Source organism: Cervus elaphus, chromosome 4, assembly GCF_910594005.1.
Source record: "Cervus elaphus chromosome 4, mCerEla1.1, whole genome shotgun sequence".
NCBI lineage: Eukaryota > Metazoa > Chordata > Mammalia > Artiodactyla > Cervidae > Cervus > Cervus elaphus.
The window spans coordinates 52549916-52572438 of NC_057818.1; the positions used below are offsets into that span (position 1 = coordinate 52549916).

General features: G+C 42.9%; 1 protein-coding gene across 2 annotated transcripts; it reads left to right on the top strand.

The window, feature by feature from the left end:
- The first annotated feature begins 3686 nt into the window (after positions 1-3686).
- On the top strand, positions 3687-12437 carry LOC122692143 (zinc finger protein 45-like). Of its 2 annotated transcripts, XM_043899411.1 has the most exons (5): positions 3689-4391; positions 4864-4918; positions 6873-6999; positions 8059-8154; positions 10149-12437. In XM_043899411.1, the coding sequence occupies exons 1-5, from the start codon at positions 4387-4389 to the stop codon at positions 11690-11692; spliced, it is 1827 nt and encodes a 608-aa protein (XP_043755346.1). In that variant the 5' UTR covers positions 3689-4386; the 3' UTR covers positions 11693-12437. The 2 variants fall into 2 exon arrangements, with proteins under 2 accessions (XP_043755347.1, XP_043755346.1); XM_043899412.1 differs by lacking the exon at positions 8059-8154 and having other exon boundaries at positions 3687-4391.
- The last annotated feature ends 10086 nt before the right edge of the window (positions 12438-22523 follow it).

The window sequence follows — 22523 nt, forward strand, 5'->3', positions numbered from 1 at the left end:
TCCATGGACAGAGGAGCCTGGCAGTCTACAGCCGAGGGGGGCAGAAAGAGTTGGACATGAGATGATTAAAAGAAATATGATGTGGAAAGTGCTTGAAATGGTGCCTGGCACATAGTACATCCTATATGTATTATAGACTACAGTTGTACTCTTTTTTCTATTATAGAAGAGTATGCAATATGAAAAATGCAGTGAGTTATTAAAAGTGCAAAAAAATATTTTATTTCTTTTCTTTTCTCCCCCATTTTATTCTTTTAATACTTCAATTTGAACATACAGTTGAGCAAAAATGAATTGTTTCCTTAATAACCTTTGTTGAAACTGATAACTAACAGAATTGGTTGTCTTTTGAACCTAGTCAGTTCCTGGGGGTGGAGAAGGCAATGGCACCCCACTCCAGTACTCTTGCCTGGAAAATCTTGTGGACGGAGGAGCCTGGTAGACACGACTGAGTGACTTCACTTTCACTTTTCACTTTCATGCATTGGAGAAGGAAATGGCAACCCACTCCAGTGTTCTTGCCTGGAGAATCCCAGGGCGGGGGAGCCTGGTGGGCTGCTGTCTATGGGGTCTCACAGAGTCGAACACAATTGAAGCGACTTAGCAGCAGCAGCAGCAGTTCCTGGGGGATAATCACATGGTCTCTATTGCTTTAAAAAGGCGTGAGTCTGCACCATTCACTGTGGTAGCCATTGGCCACATGAGACTGTTGTTCTTCAGATGTGGCTGGTGCCAACTGAGATGTGCTGTTAAGTGTAGGACACACAAGAGATTTCAGACACTGAAAAAAAATGTAAAATGTGTCTGTTGCAGGTTGAAGTAATATTTTGGATATGTTGCATTAAATAAAATATATTGTTAAAATGAAGGCCACTTCTTTTTACATTTTCAATGTGTCTGCTAGAAACATTTAAATTACCCATGTATCTTGCATTATGTTTCATGTGGGCAGCACTGGTGTAAACGGAAGCCTCCATTTTTCCTCTGAGGGTTTGCCTCCCAGGGCATTTACAAATTACTCTTAACCTCTTTAGACCTTCGAGGGCATCTTAAAACAGAGAGAAGCAGGAAGCTAGTCATCAGGAGGCCTGAGTGCCGGTTCTAGCCCTGCCCTGGGCTTCCTGGCTATTCTTAGGCATTTCAGATAACACCTTGAGGGGCAGAATAGAGTACTGCAGTGGTTCCCAAACTTGGGATATATTAGAATCACCTAAGGAAGTTGGTAAAAAGGGTAAAGACCCAGTCCTTTTACTATTTCAATGAGTCTGGGCTTCTGTGGGGTTTTTGTTTGTTTATTGAATTTTTTAACAGTATTGTTTCTGTTTTATGTTTTGGCTTTTTGCCTAAGAGGCATGTGGACTCTCCCTGACCAGGGATTGAACCCACACCCCCTGCACTGGAAGGCAAAATCTTAACCATTGGACCACCAGGGAAGTCCCTGGACTAATGTGTTCTTTTTTAGCTTTCTGGATGATTGTGATGGTGTTCCAATTCACCTAATTTAGGAAGGCGGAATCCCTGTCCTAAACAGTATGAGATATCTGCACCGGGCAGATGAGGTTGGCAGCAGTTTGTTTATCACATACAGCCATGCAAGGCCACACGTGGTTGCACTTGGGACTAGAATGAAGCAACAGTGGCTCTGGGAGGCAGGCTCTGTTGTAAACAAAGGGTAGGGTAACCCTTGGTTCTGGCAGGAGGATGTGGTTGGCTTGCTTGAACAGTGTTGAAGCTGGCACAGAGGCGAAACCTGTTAGGTTGAGGACTAGGTGGGCTACATCTGATCATTTGATGGGGTGAATTGTGTTAGGTCTTCATTTATAAAGGTGATCGAATAACAGCATTGAGAGGTTACCAAGAAAGAAGGTTTTCTGTACTTACAGTTTCCCAAAAAAAGACACAGCATGCCACCCAGGGCCATACAAGGCCTGTCACACACAGGAGACATGGAGCAGAACAAGAGAACTGTGTCTTTATGACTATAGTGGTGGGAAGTAAAGAGGTGGTGAAATCCCCCTTTGGGGCACTAAGAACAGGAGAGCAGGGGGCAGTGGTTGGGTGGGTTATATTACATTGACTAAAAAGTTGTTTGAATTTTTTCCATAACATGTTATAGACCCTTGTGACCCTTACATGCCTTGGAAAGCTGGCTTGCGAGGAATGTGTTACTAACTGTGGTTGACAGTCTGGCCCTGTGATTCAACAGACTGAGGAAGAAGTTAGGAATCACAGATGTCAAATAGCTAGAATCTAAAAACATGGTTAAGGGATGGGACTTCTTGGCGGTCCAATGGTTAGGACTCCGCACTTCCACTGCAGGGGACACGGGTTTGATCCCTGGTCAGGGAACTAAGATCCCACATGCCATGTGGTGCTGGCAAATAAATAAATTAGTTAATCAATGAATTAAAATAAAACATGGTTAAGGGAATTCGCTGGCAGTCCAATTTTTAGGCCCAGCACTTTCATTTCAGGGGCCCAGATTCGATCCCTAGTTGGGGAACTAAGATCCCACAAGCCACGAGGTACAACGAATAAATGAATAAATAAAAATAAAAACATGGTTAACCCATAGGCAAACTAGCTAAATGGGGAGTCTTCCCCAGGGAAGGGGTCATGTCTGGAGATAGCAGAGGAGCTAAGAGCTAGGCCTTCTGGGCTCTGAGGCTCAAAGGTGTCAGGGTAGAACTGGGAATTTTAGGCCTTACAATAGAGCTGACTGGAGCTTGGAAACTACTGCACATTGATCACGGTTACCACCCCGTGTCATATTACCTGGGGTTCATTTCCTGGTGCAGTGTCCTGACTGGACAATGAAATCACAGGCTGGGGTGCTAGGAGAGGGGTAAGAATGCAGATGTTAGCAACCCTCCTCCACAGTTTCTGGTTTAATTAGTTGTGGATAAGTTCTGAGCATTTCTTTGTCTTTGTTTAGTTTTAACAAAACAATTTTTAAAATACAGCTTTTAAAAGTTGCTTTCCATTTAAGGTCTGACCATTTTTAAAAAACTCCGCTGTAAGTCTGATGTGCTATTAGGTTAGACTCTGGGTGAAAATCTTGACTCTTCTGTTGGTCACTGGTTAATCATAACCAAGTTAATTCCTAATTAACAGATCAGACCTTGGGACGAAGTAGTAGGAAGTTGGAGATGCCAGTATTTAAATACCAGTGGTCTGATTCCAGAGCCTCCACCCTTCCTGACTGTTCTCATCTCCTTCAAGCAGATCCTCTGACTTCAGAGTCCTTTTCCAGTTGCCATGTCTGTCTTCTGTCCCCAGCTCTCAAGCTGTCATTTCTCTTTCCATGAGACCTCAGACTCCCATCTGTGTATTTTTTTTTTTTCCTAGAAGCAGCAGAGATACAAGATCCAGAAGACTAGCTCCTTTGTGAGAGTGGATTCAGGTTCCTCCTGCCTCTGGACCTCACCGAGCCTCGGCTTCCTCGTCTGTTACGTGGGAACAGCAGTCGTGATCATCATCATTTATTGAGAACTTTCTAAAATGCCAGGTACAGTGCTAAGGTCATTTAGCTCATTCATCCCTCACAATAACCATAGGACTGACAATTCTCTTTTTTTCTCTCCTATTGTAGCTGAGGAGAGGCACAGAGGTGGAGGTGATCAGACCAGCGTCACACCACTTGTAGGACACTAGATTCTTCACAGGTGTGTGGGAGGTACCTAATGGAGCAATGTGTGCCAAGTGCTTCTCAAGGTCCCTAGCACATACCTAGTGCTTGTGCACTGTTAAACATTGCCATCTGTATTGTTTTTGTCATTACTATGATTAGCTTGTTAATTTAAATGGCATACTGATTAACTTACTGTTAACAGGATTCTGTTAATTTTTCTTCAGCTCAATGATACGAGTTTTTTTAAGGCCCTACTGTTAAGCAAAGTCAAATTAGCAAGGTCTTGTATCTTTGAAAAAGTGATCATTCGTAGTGTCATGAAAATTTGACACTACGACTATAAAAGTAGAATAGTGGTTACCAGGGGCCAAGGGGATAGGCAGTGGAGAGTTAAGTGTTTGATGAGTACAGAGTTTCAGATCCTGGTGGTGGAAAAGTTCTAGAGACAGACAGTGGTGGTGATTCACAATATGAATGCACCTAATGAACTTGACACCCTAAAAAAAATGGTTCAAATATAAAATTTTATGTGATATATATTTTACACAGGGGAAAAAATCATCAATGTAATCTTAAATATTACTGCAAAGGCATCAAGTTAAGTATGACAAACCGAGTAAGAATAACACGTCAGAGGCTAAAGGTGATTTTCATATGAGAAAGCAACAACCTCTGAAGGATCCAGTGATAGAAACTATTTATGAGGACAGGTTTTTCGTTATTGAACATGACCTGCTTTCTGCTACTACTGAGAAATGAGGTGCCTTGCAAGTGTTCTTTGAGCTTTCCGCCTACTCATTTAATTCTGACAGCAATCCTAGGCATTGTTTTGTTTTTATACTCCAGGTTTAATTAAAATTAAAAGTTGTATTCGAATGGTGAAAAGTTATATTAGCCTGTGCATTTTGCCACATAAGTTGTACTGAAATTGTGAATACAATTTAATTATTTTAGCAAAGACAGTAGCTGTACGAGATGGACATTGTTAATCCCTCCATTTTCTGCTGTGCCGTGGGTTCAATCCCTGGGTGGGAAGTATCCCCTGGAGAGGGAAATGGCAACCCACTCCAGTATTCTTGCCTCGGAAATCCCATAGACAGAGGAATGTGGTGGGCTGCAGTCCACGGGTTCTCAAAAGAGTCAGACACAACTTAGCAACTGAACAATGACAACATGATTCAGTGACATCCTTGACCAGACTTCGACAGTTTTTTTTCTTCTTCTCCTATCAGGCCTTCCCAAGACTCAGCAATTCCCGAGGAGGAGGACAAAATGTCCAAGTTCAAGGTGAGTTGGGCTTGCCTTTCTAGGCATTCAGTTGTCACCTCATTTCTCAGCGATTAAACACATCCTATTTGTCTTTCTTGGGAAACCCTGAAGTGAATAGTAGACAGCTGAGAGCCTCTTCCAAGAAGAGTGCCAGATGATCACTGCTTTTTAATTTTAATATAGTTTCATTTTTGTTGTTTTATCACTTTTTTGTAATTTCACATATCAGAGTAGACTAGAAGATGTTAAAATATTGCTGTATACAAGTGATTCTTCAGTTCAGTTCAGTTCAGTCCAGTCGCTCAGTCGTGTCTGACTTTTTGCGACCCCATGAATCGCAGCACGCCAGGCCTCCATGTCCATCACTAACTCCCGGAGTTTACTCAAACTCATGTCCATCGAGTTAGTGATGCCATCCAGCCATCTCATCCTCTGTCGTCCCCTTCTCCTCCCCTACCCAATCCCTCCCAGCATCAGGGTCTTTTCCAATGAGTCAACTCTTCACATGAGGTGGCTAAAGTATTGGAGTTTCAGCTTCAGCATCAGTCCTTCCAATGAACACCCAGGACTTATCTCCTTCAGGATGGACTGGTTGGATCTCCTTGCAGTCCAAGGGACTCTTTAAGAGTCTTCTCCAGCACCACAGTTCAAAAGCATCAATTTTTCAGTGCTCAGCTTTCTTCACAGTCCAACTCTCACATCCATAACATGACCACTGTCATAAGCAATTAATTGTGCCCTCAGGCCATGTCTGGAAACATTTTTGCTGTCATGACTTGGGGGTGTTACTGATACAGTACATAAGAGCCAGGGACGCTGCTAAACACCCTGCAGTGCACGCAGCAGCCCTCTTCAACAAGGAATCATCTGGCCTCTAATGTCAGAAGTGCCAAGGATGTGAAACCATACTGTCCCCAGTGCTATACATGAACAGTAGCCAAATGTGGGTGAAAATATGTGTAATCAGTTCAGTTCAGTCGCTCAGTCGTGTCTGACTCTTTGCAGCCCCGTGAACCACAGCTTGCCAGGCCTCCCTGTCCATCACCATGCTCAAAAAACCAAAGCTTGAAATCTGTAATAGGAATTTTACAGAATCCTAATATAAAACCCCAATTGGAGTATGTGCAAAGAATATTAACAGGTGGGACTTCCCTGGAGGTCCAGTGTTAAATATTCTGTACTTCACTACAGAGGGGTGTGGCTTCAGTCCCTGGTTGGGGAACTAGGATCCCACGTGCCATGTGGTACAGCCAACATAATTAAAAATATATATGTATTGGCCATGTCCTGCCTGCCATGGGACACACACAGTAGGATTTGCTCCAGGACCTTGCTTCAGACAAGGAAGCTACTCCTCTATGAAACTATTGATACCTCTGTTGCTGAAAAAATAAAAATTAAAAAAAAAAGAATATCAACAGGCCAAGTTCTGAAGAAAAAAAATAGAAACACCTAGTAAATATGTGAAAATATGATAAGCTTATTAATGATCAAATAAGTACAAATAATCAAGTTAGTTGTTCTTTTACTGATAAGTTTGCCTAGGATTTAAAAATATGGTTATATCCAAAGTGTGGGATATGGAGAATTGGGGTTACTTATATACTCTTGGAGGAGGATAAAATAAGAGAAAAGTTGAGAAGAAAATCTGCTGTTGTACATAATAATTTTGAAGCTGCCTATTCTTTGACATGGCAGTTTTTCACTGTTTGGAACTTATCCTAAAGAAATAATCGGAAGGGAAGCAAAAAATTCTATATAAAAAGTTTTCCTTGTCAGCATTTATTATGAAAAGAAAAATATATACAACATAAATGCATTATTGGGGACGTTTAATTATGTTACAGTAAAATTGACTCTGGTCTCTCAGCACCTGGAACCACTTTGTACACATCCTGCCCACTTTTCTCAGTTGTTACCCTTCCTCCAGGGACATTTGTTGCAAGAATCAGGAGTGTGATTGATGTTGTAGGAGGCAGTGACCTTCAACGATGTGGCCGTGGTCTTCACAGAGGAGGAGATGGGGCTGCTGGACTTGGCCCAGAGGAAGCTGTACCAGGAAGTGATGCTGGAGAACTTCCGGAACCTGCTCTCAGTGGGTGAGGACTGGTGCCGTCTGTAACTAAACAGAGACCCCCTGCAATATTCATGTGCCCTTGAACAGGCAGAGTTTCAGAGCTCTTGAACTGAATTTTGGTTTTCTAATCAGCATGAGATGCAGAGATCGCAGGGCTTTTTGTTTGTTAGTTTGTTTTAATAATTATTTATTTATTTGGCTGCGTCAGGTCTTAATTGAGGCACACGGGATCTTGTTGCTTCATGTAGGATCTTTCATTGAAGTGCACGTTCTCTAGTTGCAGTGCGTTGGCTTAGTTGCCCCATGGCCTGTGGGAACTTAGTTCCCCGACCAGGAACTGAACCTGCATCCCCTGCATTGGAAGGCAGATTCTTAACCACTAGACCACCAGGGAAGTCCCACAGAAAAATAGTGTTTTTCTTTCTCTGCTGACCAAAGTGTGTTTGTAAACATACCATAAATTGTCCGCATGATTGCTCTACCTTTTTGACTTTTCAAATTGTAATCATCTCCAATTAGCGGGTCATGACATTCTTTAAGGAATTGAAACAAAATAGGGTAGAAAATATCACAGCACTTGGCAGTAACTGCACGATGCAATAAAAACTATGGCCTGTTGCCAAGAATAGTGTGAGAACTGGTGAAAAGGGTGCAATGTAAATAATGTCTTCCAGTAATTTATACTTAGTCTACATATCCTGGGGGCTTTCCAAGTGGCTCATTGGTAAAGAATCCACCTGCAACACAGGAGATATGGGTTCGATCCTTGGTCGGGAAGATCTCCTGGAGAAGGAAATGGCAACCTACTGCAGTATTCTTGCCTGGAAAGTCCCATGGACAGAGGACCCTGGAGGGCTACAGTCTATGTGGTCTCAAAGTTGGATATGACTTAGCACCTAAATAACAGCAATGACTACACATCCTTGGTTTTGCATAAAGTATATTTCTGCCAATGGGTCATAATTGAAGGCTTGGAAAGCACTGATTTTTATGTCAGTGTTGATATAGTGTAAACCACAATTTTTCATAATTTGGGCTTCTAATACATTCATTTTAAATGTTTGTCCTTGCCTTTTGGCAGGACATCAATCCTTCACACCAGATGTACCATCCCAGTTAGAAAGAGAAGAAAAGCTGCAAATGATAAAGACAGCAGCCCAGAGCTGTTGTTCCTCAGGTGAGAGTCCTATGACTGAGTCTGTCCTGCTTCTTGTCGCCTCTCCAGCTGTGGCTCTGGTCCAAGTCAGAGTGTAGTCTGTGGATTAATGCCACAGTCTTTGTAATGCTCTCTCTTCTGCTTTGCTTTTTCACAATCAGTTCTCCACTCTGAGTGATTCTTTTAAATTCAAACATTGTCATTTCTCAGCTCAGATCTCTCATTCAAAATAAAATCCCAGTATAGAAAGTGGCTTCTGATGTCCCCTATGCCCATCAGTTTTATAGTCTGCTTTTAGAAACAACTTTTTCACAGGGCAAGAATAACATAGGGGTCTAAATATTGACTCCTGAATGAAAAAGGAAAATCTTTACCCATACAGGAAAAGGGTATAAGAATTTCAGAAACAGTCCATCTGTATGCCCCATGGCCATCTTTATGCCCTATGCTTTTTTTATTTTTTTTGCCTTCCGAGTGATTCTTGCCAAGATTTATTTTTCTTTTTAACACTGTGTGTCTTGTGGGATCTTAGTTCCCCAACCAAGGATCCAACCTGGGACCTTGGCAATGAGAGTGCAGTGTCCTAACAATTAGACCACCAGGAAATTCCCTGATGTTGTGATCATCATGCTTTTCTCTCAGCAACATTCACTTAGGTTAGCCCTGCATCTAGTGAAGGCTTTCAGCTTCCCAACAAATTGGCTGTTTCCACTTCCTTTCCTATGATGAGTAAGTTACTTGCAAAAGCTCTTTTACTTTTGTAACATGGCTCAAACTGTCACAGAGACATCAAACTAGAATTTATTTATCCATCCAGCATGTATTTCTGGAACACTGACCATATTGGACAGAGTTCTGGGAGTGGTGATAAACCTGCGGACAGTACAAAATGCTTGTCCCTGTAGGTATTACCTTCAAGCAGGAGAAGACATAAAACGGAAAAGATCAAGGACTTTTTATGCCCTATACTATGTATATAGTATGTCAGATGGGAATATGGGCTATGTAAAAACAAAACAGTGTATGGTTAATGGAGATTTCCAGGAATGAGAATAGACAGAAGAATTTAGTATATGATATTGTATGGTAATAAAAGAGGCACCATGATAAGGCATTATTTGAAAAGACACCTCTAAAGAAGTTAGTAGCAAGCTATATGACTAATTGGTGGAACAGAGTTCCAAGGAGAATGTAATTCTTCCTGTCCAATACCGACTTAAAATCTGTATTCCACCCTATTTATTTCATCCTTGCAAGGTCTTACTCTATTATAAAAATTAGGGTATCTTCTAATTTTTCAGTCTTTTTTTCCCCATGGAAGTTGTAGGAACTTTATTGATGTGAAATTTTAGAATAGTGTATGTTATTATAGTAAACTTCCCAGTGTATTGTCTTCCAGAAGGATATTTCCCAGCAGGAAACAAAAGACCACTCTCTCTGCTTATACTCTGAACTTTAGGCCCTTAGGTGATAAATTATTTTCTTCCAAACATGTATCTTTCCAACCTACCAGGGCCTCCAAAGCTCCTTCCAGTGGAGAAAACTAATAAAGCGAAAGTTTTGAGCACTGCCTGGGGATGTCTTCTGATAATCTGTCAGTAAGGGTCTTACTTGAGCTTTTGAGCATTTGGATTAGATGTGCAATTATGTGAAAGCTGTTTATTAAACACTTGTTGCAGCAGAGAAAGTCAAGCTTTCAGTAACATGCAGCCTCGTCTTGGTAAACATTCCCTAGGAGGTGTTTTTCTTTCTCTGTAGCTACTAGATCTCTAATTTATATTTCACCTATGAAACTTATTATGATTCTAAATGGATCCCCCTAATGAGTAGTTAAAGGGAGCCTGGTGGAACAGCTCTCAGTGTCTGGAGGTATGCAAATGATACATGATGCTGAAGAAAAATGGAAGTTTGTCATGTCCCCATAAGGCGTTAGGGTGTGGACCTAAGTTTATAACCTTGGCTGTCTGAGCAAAGCACTCATATGCCCCATCTCTTAATTTTCTTTATCCTGTTAGGAAATCAGAATCTAAATGGCATAGAGACTCTTCGAGAAGTTGGATTAAGGTATCTGTCCCACGAAGAGTTTTTCTGCTCAAAGATCTGGCTACAGGTTACAGAGGAATTAACCAGGTGTCGAGATTCCATGGGAATTATTCAAGGAATTGGCTCTCAATTGGAAAAACAAAATGACACACTCTACAAAGATGAGTTCAGTAAAGACTTCACTCAGAGTTCACATCTTCAAGTTCAGCACAGAGACTACACTGGAGGAAAACCATATAAAGGGGTGGAGTGTGGGAAGGATTTCATATGGGGCTCTCACCTTCAAATGAACCAGACAGCCTCCACAGGAGAGAAGCCCTATAAATGTGAAAAATGTGAAAACACCTTCCGTCGGTTTTCAAGTCTTCAAGCCCATCAGAGAGTCCACAGTAGAGCAAAACTGAACAATCATGATACGTCACATAAAGGTTTTAGTCAGAGGTCATATCTTCATCAACATCAAACAGTCCCCGCTGGAGAGAATCCACACAGGTTAGAGGAGTGTGGGAGGAACATCAGAAAAAGCTCACATTTTCAGGCTCCTCTGATAGCCCACCCATTGGAGAAACCCTATAAATGTGAGGAATGTGGGCTGGGCTTCAGTAAGCGCTCCTATCTCCATGTCCATCAGAGAGTTCACACGGAAAAGAAACTTTATCAATGTGAAGATCTTAATGTTCATTGTGGAATCCACACAGGAGAGAAGCCCTATAAATGTGAGAAGTGTGGGAAAGGCTTCGGCTGGGCCTCAAGTCTTCTGGACCATCAGAGAGGCCATAGTGGTGAGAAACCCTATCAATGCGATGCATGCGGAAAGGGCTTTAGTCGTGGCTCAGATCTTAACATTCACTTTAGAATCCATACAGGAGAGAGACCTTATAAATGTGAGGAGTGTGGGAAAGGTTTCAGGCAGGCCTCGCATATTCTGGCCCATCAGAGAGGCCACACTGGAGAAAAACCGTACAAATGTGGTACATGTGGGAAGGGCTTCAGCCGGAATTCACATCTTAATGTTCATTCTCGAATCCACACAGGAGAGAAGCCCCATAAATGTGAGATGTGTGGGAAGGCCTTCAGTCAGTTTTCAAGCCTTCAAGTGCATCAGAGAGTCCACACTGGAGAGAAGCCATATCAGTGTGCAGTGTGTGGGAAAGGCTTCAGTGTGGGCTCACAGCTGCAGGCCCATCAGAGGTGCCATACTGGAGAGAAACCCTACCACTGTGAGGAGTGTGGGAAAGGCTTCTGTCGGGCCTCAAAATTTCTGGCTCACCGTGGAGTCCACACAGGAGAGAAACCATACCAATGTGATGTGTGTGGTAAGCGCTTTAGACAGAGATCATACCTTCAAGCCCACCAGAGGGTTCACACTGGAGAGAAACCATATAAGTGTGAGGAGTGTGGTAAGGTCTTTAGTTGGAGCTCCAATCTTACAATTCATCAGCGACTCCATGCTGGGGATGAGAGTGACAAGGACTTTGCCTCATCAGAGAATACATACAGCAGAGAATCTCTATAAAATTGCATGTGTTAATATCTCACATGCGTGCTGAAATAGTCCTGTCATAGAAAACAAAACATTTATCTCCTTGAGAACTTGCAAAGTGTCATGGTGGTTGGGTGACCACACAGCAGAGAAGTCCCATGAGTGTAGAGACAGAGAGCTTCATTCATAACCTTCACATTTAGCAGATAACTACACGGATGTGAGGTGTGGGAAGGATGGATCCGATCTGGAGGGAACCAAATGTACTAAGACAGAAATGCCCAAATCTCTTCCACTAGAACAGAAGCTCCCGGAAGGCATGGACTTTGCTTCCAGCAAATCCACTTTGCCTTTTCAATGCCTACCACACTGCAGGTGTCGAGCAATGTTAAATGAGTGAAAGGGAGAACAGTCACTTTTGAAATTTTTAGTCAGTTCCTCTCTAAAATTTTCTATAAACTTGTAAACAGAGGAATTTTCCAAGGATTGGAGGATTACGTTAGACACTTGGGATCATCTTCCCAACCCTGCAGGTCTTGTGAACTAGTGCTTATCAAACTGAAGGTGATAACCTATTAGTGAGTCCAGAATCACCAGGTTGTGTATGGCCAGCAATTTTGTATGTTAACAGTTCCTTATTGAGATGTAATTGGCATGCAAGCACATGCATAAATCTCACGTTTACAGCTTCATGAGTTTTGACAAATGTATCTGCTTGTGTAATCACGAAAATCAATATATTCCACATTTCTATTAAACCTGAATGTTTCCTTGTGTACCATTCTTGTCAGTTCCACCTCCAGTGGCAGCAAGTATGATAATTTCTATATGGTGTATTAACTAGATCTGTCTGATGATACTTGTGTATCAACACAGGTTTCCTTTATTTTGGTAAATACTTAGGAATGGGATTGTTGGGTTGTAAGAGTGTCTAAATTTGTGGAAAACAGGTGTTTCTAAAGTGGATATGTCATTTTGCACTCCCACCACCAGTGCATATTAGGGTTTTATTTTTTAGCATTTCAGTAGTTTTATTGTGGTTTCTCATGTTGGTCTTAATTTACATTTCCCTAATGACTAAAAAACCACTTGATGAAAGTGAAAGAGGAGAGTGAAAAAGTTGGCTTAAAGCTCAACGTTCAGAAAACTAAGATCATGGCATCTGGTCCCATCACTTCATGGGAAATCGATGGGGAAACAGTGTCAGACTTTATTTTTTGGGCTCCAAAATCACTGCAGATGGTGATTGCAGCCATGAAATTAAAAGACGCTTACTCTTTGGAAGGAAAGTTATGACCAACCTAGATAGAACATTAAAAACCAGAGACATTACTTTGCCAACAAAGGTCCATCTGGTCAAGGCTGTGGTTTTTCCAGTGGTCATTGTACGGATGTGAGAGTTGGACTGTGAAGAAAGCTGAGCGCCGAAAAGTTAATGCTTTTGAACCGTGGTGTTGGAGAAGACACTTGAGAGTCCCTTGGACTGCAAGGACATCCAACCAGTTCATCCTAAAGGAGATCAGTCCTGGGTGTTCACTGGAAGGACTGATGCTGAAGCTGAAACTCCAATACTTTGGCCACCTCATGCAAAGAGAGTTGACTCATTGGAAAAGACCCTGGTGCTGGGAGGGATTGGGGGCAGGAGGAGAAGGGGACGACAGAGGATGAGATGGGTGGATGGCATCACCGACTCAATGGACATGAGTTTGGGTAGACTCCAGGAGTTGATGATGGACATGGAGGCCTGGCGTGCTGCGATTCATGAGGTCGCAAAAAGTCGGACACGACTGAGCGACTGAACTGAACTGAACTGAATGACTAAGTTGAACATCTTTATACATGACTGTTTCATAACCATAGACCTATTTTCTTTGGTGAACTGTTTTCTTGTTCTTTATTTTTGAGTTCTTTATATGTTCTGGACACTTGTCCTTTGTCAGTTTTGTGTTTTGCAGATATTTTGTCACTGTGGTTTTTGTTTTTGCCCCATTAGCAGTATTTTTTACAGAACATTTAAGTTTTTAAAATTTTTTATGAACTTCAGTTTTTGTCTTGTGTGATTTGTGCTTTGGGTTTCAGATATAAGAACTGTGCCTAATTTAATGTCACAAAGGTTTTTCTGCCCCTGCTTTTTTTCCTACTCTAAAAGCTGCACAGTTTCAGGTTTTACATTTAGGTCTATGATCCATTTGAATTAATATTTTTACAATATTTATTCATTTGGCTGTGCCAAGTCTTATTGGTGGCACATGGGATCTTCGCTCTTGCGGCATGTAGCATCTTTATTACGGGCTTCTGGGATCTAGTTCCCTGAGCACAGATCAAACCCAGGCCCTCTGCAGTGGAAGCTGGAATCTTAGCCACTGAACTACCATGAAAGTCTCTGACTCATTGACTTCGGTGACTCAGACTCATATGAGAGACACAGTAAAGAATCAACCAAATCACTGTATTCTCTTGGGCCCATGAAGGTTATAATACACTTTTGAGCTTTGTATGTTTTTTGCCTCGCCACACTTGTAGGATCTCTAATCTCAACCAGGCATTGCCTGCAAGCCACTTCAGTGAAAGCCTGGAATTCTAACCAGTGACTCAGCAGGAAGGTCCCTATAATACAACCTTAAAGTGTTGTTATCAACAGTTTGATGTAGATTTCCAAACGTGCAGCTTCTTGAGCCTTCACCTTGTGCGATGTTCTTTCAGAGAATCAAGTCCATCACTGGAGTTTGAACTAAACTTTTAAATGATATGTAGTTTTGCTTACAAACAGTAGCTTAAACAATATACAATAGTCTCCGTTCTCGGATTCAGAAGAGGGTAACACTCACCCCTAGTAGGAATCCACCTTACTGCCCAGGAAGTGGATTGCATAAACTTTGCCTGCAAGGGCATTGTGGAAACTAGTCCAACATCTGTGAAGGGTCTTAAATACTTCCAGTGGAAAGAATGAAAAGTGTTAGTCGCTCAGCCGTGTACGATTCTTAGCGATCCCAAAGACTGCATCCTGCCAGATTCCTGTCTATAGAATTCTCCAGGCAGTAATACTGGAGTAGGTTGTCATTTCCTTCACACAATCTTCCCGACCCAAGGATAGGACCTGGGTCTTCTGCACTGCAGGCCTCAGATTGCAGGCCTTCTGAGAATTCGGGAGGTATGCCCACTTGGCTTTCTGGGCAGCGTAGTCAACAAGTTCGGTAAGCTCTCGGAGTCTTCTGCAAAGGCGCGACCCGGAGAAGGGAATTGTGGGAAGTGTGTCTCCAGAGCAGCCTCTGGGTGGAACTTCCTCTGTGGGCGGAACTTATGCTTTGGGCGGTCCTGTTATCCCCCTCTCCTACCTGACAGCGGGGTGAGTGGTTTCTTCTTTATGCGACCCGTGGGAACTTGTTTGGGAACCTGTCTAACCCAGTCATAAATTTGGGGGAAAGAGCTACTTCAGAGAGCAGTGGTTTGAGGGATGGGGCGTGGAAGGTGGTTCCTTTGGGCTGAGGCCTCTCCGTTCCGGAGGTGGATGGGATCAGTTCTGGCCTAGTTGGAAGGTCTCCAGATCTCTCTCCCCTTGAGGACCCTCCTCCCAGGGTGCACGCGGTCCATCTTACTCTGTTATTTGCCGCAGTAGAACACTGGATGAATTAAATTTCCTCTGACGGCTTTCCGTAAGTTTGGGATGAGGTTACTACTCTTAAAAAACAAGATTCAAGAAATTCCCTGTTGGTCCAGTGGTTAGGACTCCGCACTTTGACTGCCAAGAACCTGGGTAGGATGGGTAGGATTCCTGGTCAGGAGGGTAACATCCCACAAGTCGCTCTTGGCGCCGCCAACCCCCACCCCCCGCCCCAAATTCCAGTGAGTAAATTTAAAGATCTAATTTGGCTTTATAAAGCAGTTTGCGAACTGGTCACCATAGAAGGGTTATATAAAATGGACAGTTTTTTCCTTAGGCAGAGGAGTAGGGCAAAGAAATTGTTAAAGAAAAGAAAGGATAATTTTAGGTCAGGACATCTTTTTTGGGGGGGAAGGGAATGGCCAGGGCTTTATAGTGCAGATACCCGTTATCTGGGGGGATGGAGATGGTCTTTGTAATAGATTACTTCCTTATTATCAGTTCAGTTCCTGAGTCGTGTCCGACTCTTTGTGACCCCATGAATCGCAGTACACCAGGCCTCCCTGTCCATCACAAACTCCCGGAGTTTACTCAAAACTCATTACCATCGAGTTGGTGATGTCGTCCAGCCATCTCATCCTCTGTCGTCCCCTTCTCCTCCTGCCCTCAGTCCCTCCCAGCATCAGGGTCTTTTCCAATGAGTCAACTCTTCACATGAGGTGGCCAAACTATTGTAGTTTCAGCTTCAGCATCAGTCCTTCCAATGAACACCCAGGGCTGATCTCCTTTAGGATGAACTGGTTGTATCTCCTTGCATTCCAAGGGACTCTCAAGTGTTTGCTCCAACACCACAGTTCAAAAGAATGAATTTTTTGGTGCTCAGCTTTCTTCACAGTCCAACTCTCACATCCGTACAGTGACCACTGGAAAAACCATAGCCTTGACTAGACGGACCTTTGTTGGCAAAGTAATGTCTCTGCTTTTTAACATGCTATCCAGGTTGGTCATAACTTTCCTTCCAAGGAGTAAACATCTTTTAATTTCATGGCTGCAATCACCATCTGCAGTGATTTTGGAGCCCAAAAAATAAAGTCTGACACTGTTTCCCCATCAATTTCCCACGAAGTGATGAGACCAGATGCCATGATCTTAGTTTTCTGAACGTTGAGCTTTAAGCCAACTTTTTCACTCTCCTCTTTCACTTTCATCAAGAGGCTCTTTAGTTCCTCTTCACTTTCTGCCATAAGGGTGGTGTCATCTGCATATCTGAGGTTATTGATATTTCTCCCTGCAATCTTGATTCCAGCTTGTGCTTCTTCCAGCCCAGCGTTTCTCATGATGTACTCTGCATATAAGTTAAATAAGCAGGGTGACAATATACAGCCTTGACGTACTCCTTTTCCTATTTGGAACCAGTCTGTTGTTCCATGTCCAGTTCTAACTGTTGCTTCCTGACCTGCATATAGGTTTCTCAAGAGGCAGGTCAGGTGGTCTGATAGGCCCAACTCTTTCAGAATTTTCCACAGTTTATTGTGATCCACACAGTCAAAGGCTTTGGCATAGTCAATAAAGCAGAAATAGATGTTTTTCTGGAACTCTCTTGCTTTTTCGATGATCCAGTGGATGTTGGCAATTTGGTCTCTGGTTCCTCTGCATTTTATAAAACTAGTTTGAACATCTGGAAGTTCACAGTTCATGTTCTGTTTAAGCCTGGCTTGGAGAATTTTGATCATTACTTTACTAGTGTGTGAGATGAGTGCAATTGTGCGGTAGTTTGAGCATTCTCTGGGATTGCCTTTCCTTGGGATTGGAATGAAAACTGACCCTCTCCAGTCCTGTGGCCACTGCTGAGTTTTCCCAATTTGCTGGCATATTGATTGCAGCACTTTAACAGCATTATCTTTCAGGATTTGAAATAGCTCAACTGGAATTCCATCACCTCCACTAGCTTTGTTCGAGCAATGCTTTCTAACGCCCACTTGACTTCACATTCCAGGATGTCTGGCTTTAGGTGAGTCATCATACCATCGTGATTATCTGGATCATGAAGATCTTTTTTGTACAGTTCTTCTGTGTATTCTTGCCACCTCTTCTTAATACCTTCTGCTTCTGTTAGGTCCATACCATTTCCGTCCTTTATCGAACCCATCTTTGTGTGAAATGTTCTAATTTTCTTGAAGAGATCTCTAGTCTTTCCCATTCTGTTGTTTTCCTCTATTTCTTTGCATTGATCGCTGAGGAAAGGTTTCTTATCTCTCCTTCCTGTTCCTTGGAACTCTGCATTCAAATGGGAATATCTTTCCCTTTCTCCTTTGCTTTTCCCTTGTGTTCTCTTCACAGCTATTTGTAAGGCCTCCTCAGACAACCATTTTGCCTTTTTGCATTTCTTTTCCATGGGGATGGTCTTGATCCCTGTTTCCTGTACAGTGTCACGAACCTCCGTCCAGAGTTTATCAGGCACTCTGTCTATCAGACCTAGTCCCTTAAATCTATTTCTCACTTCCACTGTATAGTCATAAGGGATTTGATTTAGGTCATACCTGAATGGTCTAGTGGTTTTCCCTACTTTCTTCAATTTAAGTCTGAATTTGCCAATAAGGAGTTCATGATCTGAGCCACAGTCAGCTCCCAGTCTTGTTTTTGCTGACTGTATAGAACTTCTCCATCTTTGGCTGCAAATAATATAATCAATCTGATTTTGGTTTGACCATCTGGTGATGACCATGAGGTTAGGAGGGGCGGCTGTGAGGAGATACCCCTCATTCAAGGTAAGGAACAGGGGCTGTGCTTTGCTGGAGCAGCCGTAAAGAGATACCCCACCTCCAAGGTAAGAGAAACCCAAGTAAGATGGTAAGTGTTGGGAGAGGGCATTAGAAGGAAGACACACTAAAACCATAATCACAGAAAACCAGCCAATCTGATCACACAGACCACAGTCTTGTCTAACTCAATGAAACTAAGCTATTTTGTGTGGGCCCACCCAAGATGGACGGGTCATGGTGGAGAGGTCTGACAGAATGTGGTCCACTGGAGAAGGGAATGGCAAACCACTTAAGTATTCTTGCCTTGAGAACCCCATGAACAGTATGAAAAGGCAAAATGATAGGATACTGAAAAGGAACTCCCCAGGTCTGTAGGTGCCCAATATGCTACTGGAGATCACTGAAGAAATAACTCCAGAAAGAATGAAGGGATAGAGCCAAAGCAAAAACAATACCCAGTTGTGGATGTGACTGGTGATAGAAGCAAGGTCCGATGCTGTAAAGAGCAATATTGCATAGGAACCTGGAATGTTAGGTCCATGAATCAAGGCAAATTGGAAGTGGTCAAACAGGAGATGGCACCGGTGAATGTCGACATTCTAGGAATCAGCGAACTAAAATGGACTGGAATGGGTGAATTTAACTCAGATGACCATTATATCTACTACTGTGGGCAGGATTCCCTTAGAAGAAATGAAGTAGCCATCATGGTCAACAGAAGAGTCCGAAATGCAGTACTTGGATGCAGTCTCAAAAATGACGGAATGATCTCTTCATTTCCAGGCAAACCATTAAATATCACGGTAATCTAAGCCTATGCCCCAACTAGTAACGCTGAAGAAGCTGAAGTTGAATGGTTCTATGAAGACCTACAAGACCTTTTAGAACTAACACACAAAAAGATGTCCTTTTCATTATGGACTAGAATGCAAAAGTAGGAAGTCAAGAAACACCTGGAGTAACAGGCAAATTTGGCCTTGGAGTACGGAAAGAAGCAGGGCAAAGGCTAATAGAGGTTTGCCAAGAGAACGCACTGGCCATAGCAAACACCCTCTTCCAACAACACAAGAGAAGATTACCTCCTTAGTGCTGACCATAAAATACCAACCTAGTTGATTAAGATTACATTTCTATGAAAGATGAAAACTGAAACAAAGTCTTGATTTGCTGCCATGATGTGTGTGTGTGTGACAAATGAGTCCACTTTAGGCCTTAAAAAAAAAAAAAAAAAGGACTACCTTCATAGTGTTGCAGAAACCAGGAATCACAAAACCAACCATCACACTGGGAGAGTTAGAGAGCTCAGGTTTATTACACCGGTGGGCTCAGAGGAGTTAGTACTCCAAGCTCTGAGCCCCGAACAAAGGGGTTACAGAGCTTTTATAGACAAACTATAGTGGGCAACACTAGCTGCTAACAGGCTGGTTTAAAATCAGGGATTTCGCACAGGCGGGAACAGCTATCAAGATGGGGAGGGGGATGCCGTACCTTTACATGGAGAGACATGATTAAGCAGGTTGGCAGGGACTGGGCAATTGCAAAGAGCAGGAAAAGTTGACTGAGATAACCTCCAATTCCTAGTATTACAAGTCCCCACTTTCTGAGACTACGTGACCTACGTGATCCAGACTTTGCAAGGAGGAAGCTGAGTTACTGAGGCAGAACAAGCAGGAAGTTATGTAAAATTTTAACTTTTCCTTTTCAGTAGTACAGTGGTTTGAGAATTAAACCAGTTGTTGAGTTGCCCAGTTGTTTCTGACTCTTTGTGACCCCACAGACTACAGAACGCCAGGCCTGCCTATCCCTCACCATCCTCTGGAGTTTGCCCAAGTTCATGTTCATTGCATCAGTGATGCCCTCCAGTCATCTCGTCCTCTGACACCCTCTTCTCCTTCTGCCCTCAATCTTTCCCAGAATCAGGGACTTTTCCAGTGAGTCAACTGTTTGCATCAGATGACCAAAATACTGGCGCTTCTGCTTCAGCATCAGTCCTTCCAGTGAATATTCAGGATTGATCTCCCTTGAGATTGACTGGTTTGATCTCCTTGCTGTCCAAGGGACTTCTGGGAGTCTTCTCCAGCACTGCAGTTTGAACACATAAAGTTTTTGGTGTTCTTTCTTCTTTACTGGTCCATCTCTCACAATCCTATGTGGCCACTGGGAAGACCATAGCCTTGACTATATGGGCCTTTGTTGGCAGAGTAATGTCTCTGCTTTTCAATACGTTGCCTAGGTTTGTCATTAGTTTCCTGCCAAGAAGCAATCGCCTTCTGATTTCATGGCTACAGTCACTGTGTGCAATGATTTTGGAGCCCAAGAAGAGGAAATCCGTCACTACTTCCACATTTCCCCCTTCTATTTGCCATGCAGTAATGAGGCCAGATGCCATGATGTTTGTTTTTTTTAATATTGAGTCTTAAGCCAGTGTGAGTGTGTGTGTGTGTGTAACAAATGACACTTTAGACCTGTTAGTTTTTTTTTTAACACTACCTTCATAGTACAGTGGCTTGAGAATTAAACCAGATAGTGTGAATAAAATCTTGTTGGAGAAACTGTGCAATTTTGAGGTGTAGGGCAATCATTTTAGCTTATCCATGGTTTGGCCTTGTATGTAGCACTGCTTTTATTGAAAAGCCCACTGGGGATTGGGTAATTTAGGTGGCAGGCAGGAGTCACTGTTATGGCTTGAATTCTTTGCTTTGAGGTAGCATACTCACTTAAGAGCTGGAGTCATTCTGAGCCAAAGGCAGCCAAAATGTCCGTGCCCACATTGCACTTGCCTATGGAAACCAGAGTGACTGGCACCTAAAATGTCCCAAAGCATCGCACCCACAACCACATCAGGCACATAGGCCACACAAGCACATAAGCACTATGGCTACCAGGTTCATCCCCAAAGCCCAGTGTCACCAGTTTAATCTTTAGACCTACAGAGGCCTAGAAAATCTACCATATGGGATGCAGCGTCCATGACTCCCAGAAAAGTCTTAATTCCTCTGTTTCCCCCTTTTATCTTGGAGAATAGGGCCACTGTCTCTGGTGAAGACACGGAGACCTTGGTCCCATCCCTAAGTATGTTATTTGGCTGGAGACATTTGAATCTGCAATGTCCCCTTGAATAAGATGCAGCATCCAGTTAGCATGGGATTTTGCTAGCTTCTGTCCTTACCTGTTGTTCAGTCCTGTCCGAATTTGAATTCTCCAGGCCAGAATACTGGAGTGGGAAGACTTTCCCTTCTCCAGGGGATCTTCCCAAGCCAGGTATCCAACCCAAGTCTCCCACATTGCAGGCGGATTCTTTACCAGCTGAGGCACAGGAAATGGCAACCCACTCCAATATTCTTGCCTGGAAAATTCCGTGGATTGCGGAGCCTGGTGGGCTACAGTCCATGGGGTCGCAAAAAGTTGGACACGACTGAGTGACTTTGCTTTGTCCTTATCTGTACTTCAATTTTTAAATTTCTCCCTCAGGGAGGAGATTTTCTCAAAAGTTTCAGTAAAGTGATCAGTCGTTTGGTACTGCACAAAAATGAGAGCTGTGAGTGATCTGGACTGGATAGAGCTTCCTGGACAGGACCCTTGTATTTCTTCCAGACATTGCAACCCCTGGGACATCATGGGAGTTGGCGAGTTGCACACAAGGGAGTTTGAGCTTGGTCAAAAGCCTGGGTAGGATATAGTCTCCCTCTCTTCCAGGAGTCACCTCTCAGACTTCTGTCCGCACCCACTGCACCAGCTTATCCCTTGTAACAGGAAGCTTATGTATATCCTGTTTGTCCCCATGTGGCCAGAGGGTAGGCAGCAGCTCAGTTTTTCACTCAGGGAACTGGTACTGCCAAGGGACAACGGGACTGAGAAGCCCTTGCATCTCCACCATGCCACATGGAAATGTCCCTGCTCAATCTGTTACCGGATTTGGGCTTTGGTTGGGTGTTTTGGGACAGAGCCTAAGGAAGCAGGGTTCACTCTAGGTTGGATGCTGTCAGAAAGCTTTGGGAGAGCAGACAAAACAAAGATAAAGTCTAAAGTCATAAAGAAGTAGCAGTCACTCTTTTAGCCAAGAGGGTGACACTTGGTATTATGTGGGTGGCACAGTGACCTTATTTTTATCTGTCTAAGCAAAATTATGGAGGGGCCTTGTTCTGTCTTACTTTACCCATAGTCTCAGAGACACCTCATTTGAGGATGGTATTCTGTGATTGGTTTATATCCTAAAGGAGAATAACATTGACCTAGTTGGATTGCCATGCCAGCTTTCACATGTCAGGGGCTGTTTTGTTTTCATCTCTCAGATTCATTCAATGAATCATTATATAATCATCATTGAAAGGTTTTAGATTTTCAGTGGCTTTTATTAGAAAATGTCTAGCTTATATTGAATTTAGAGAAATAGAGGCAAAATACGAGACTTGAAAAAACAAGTACAAGTGGGGACTTCTCTGGTGGTCCAGTGATTAAGACTCTGTGTTTCCATTGGAGGGGGTGTGGGTTCAAACCCTGG

Bases quoted from the DNA above. Each gene is read 5' to 3' on its own strand.
- LOC122692143 (XM_043899411.1), top strand. The intron at 4,919-6,872 runs GTGAGTTGGGCT...TTGATGTTGTAG, and splicing joins ACAAAATGTCCAAGTTCAAG to GAGGCAGTGACCTTCAACGA. The intron at 7,000-8,058 runs GTGAGGACTGGT...GCCTTTTGGCAG, and splicing joins CCGGAACCTGCTCTCAGTGG to GACATCAATCCTTCACACCA.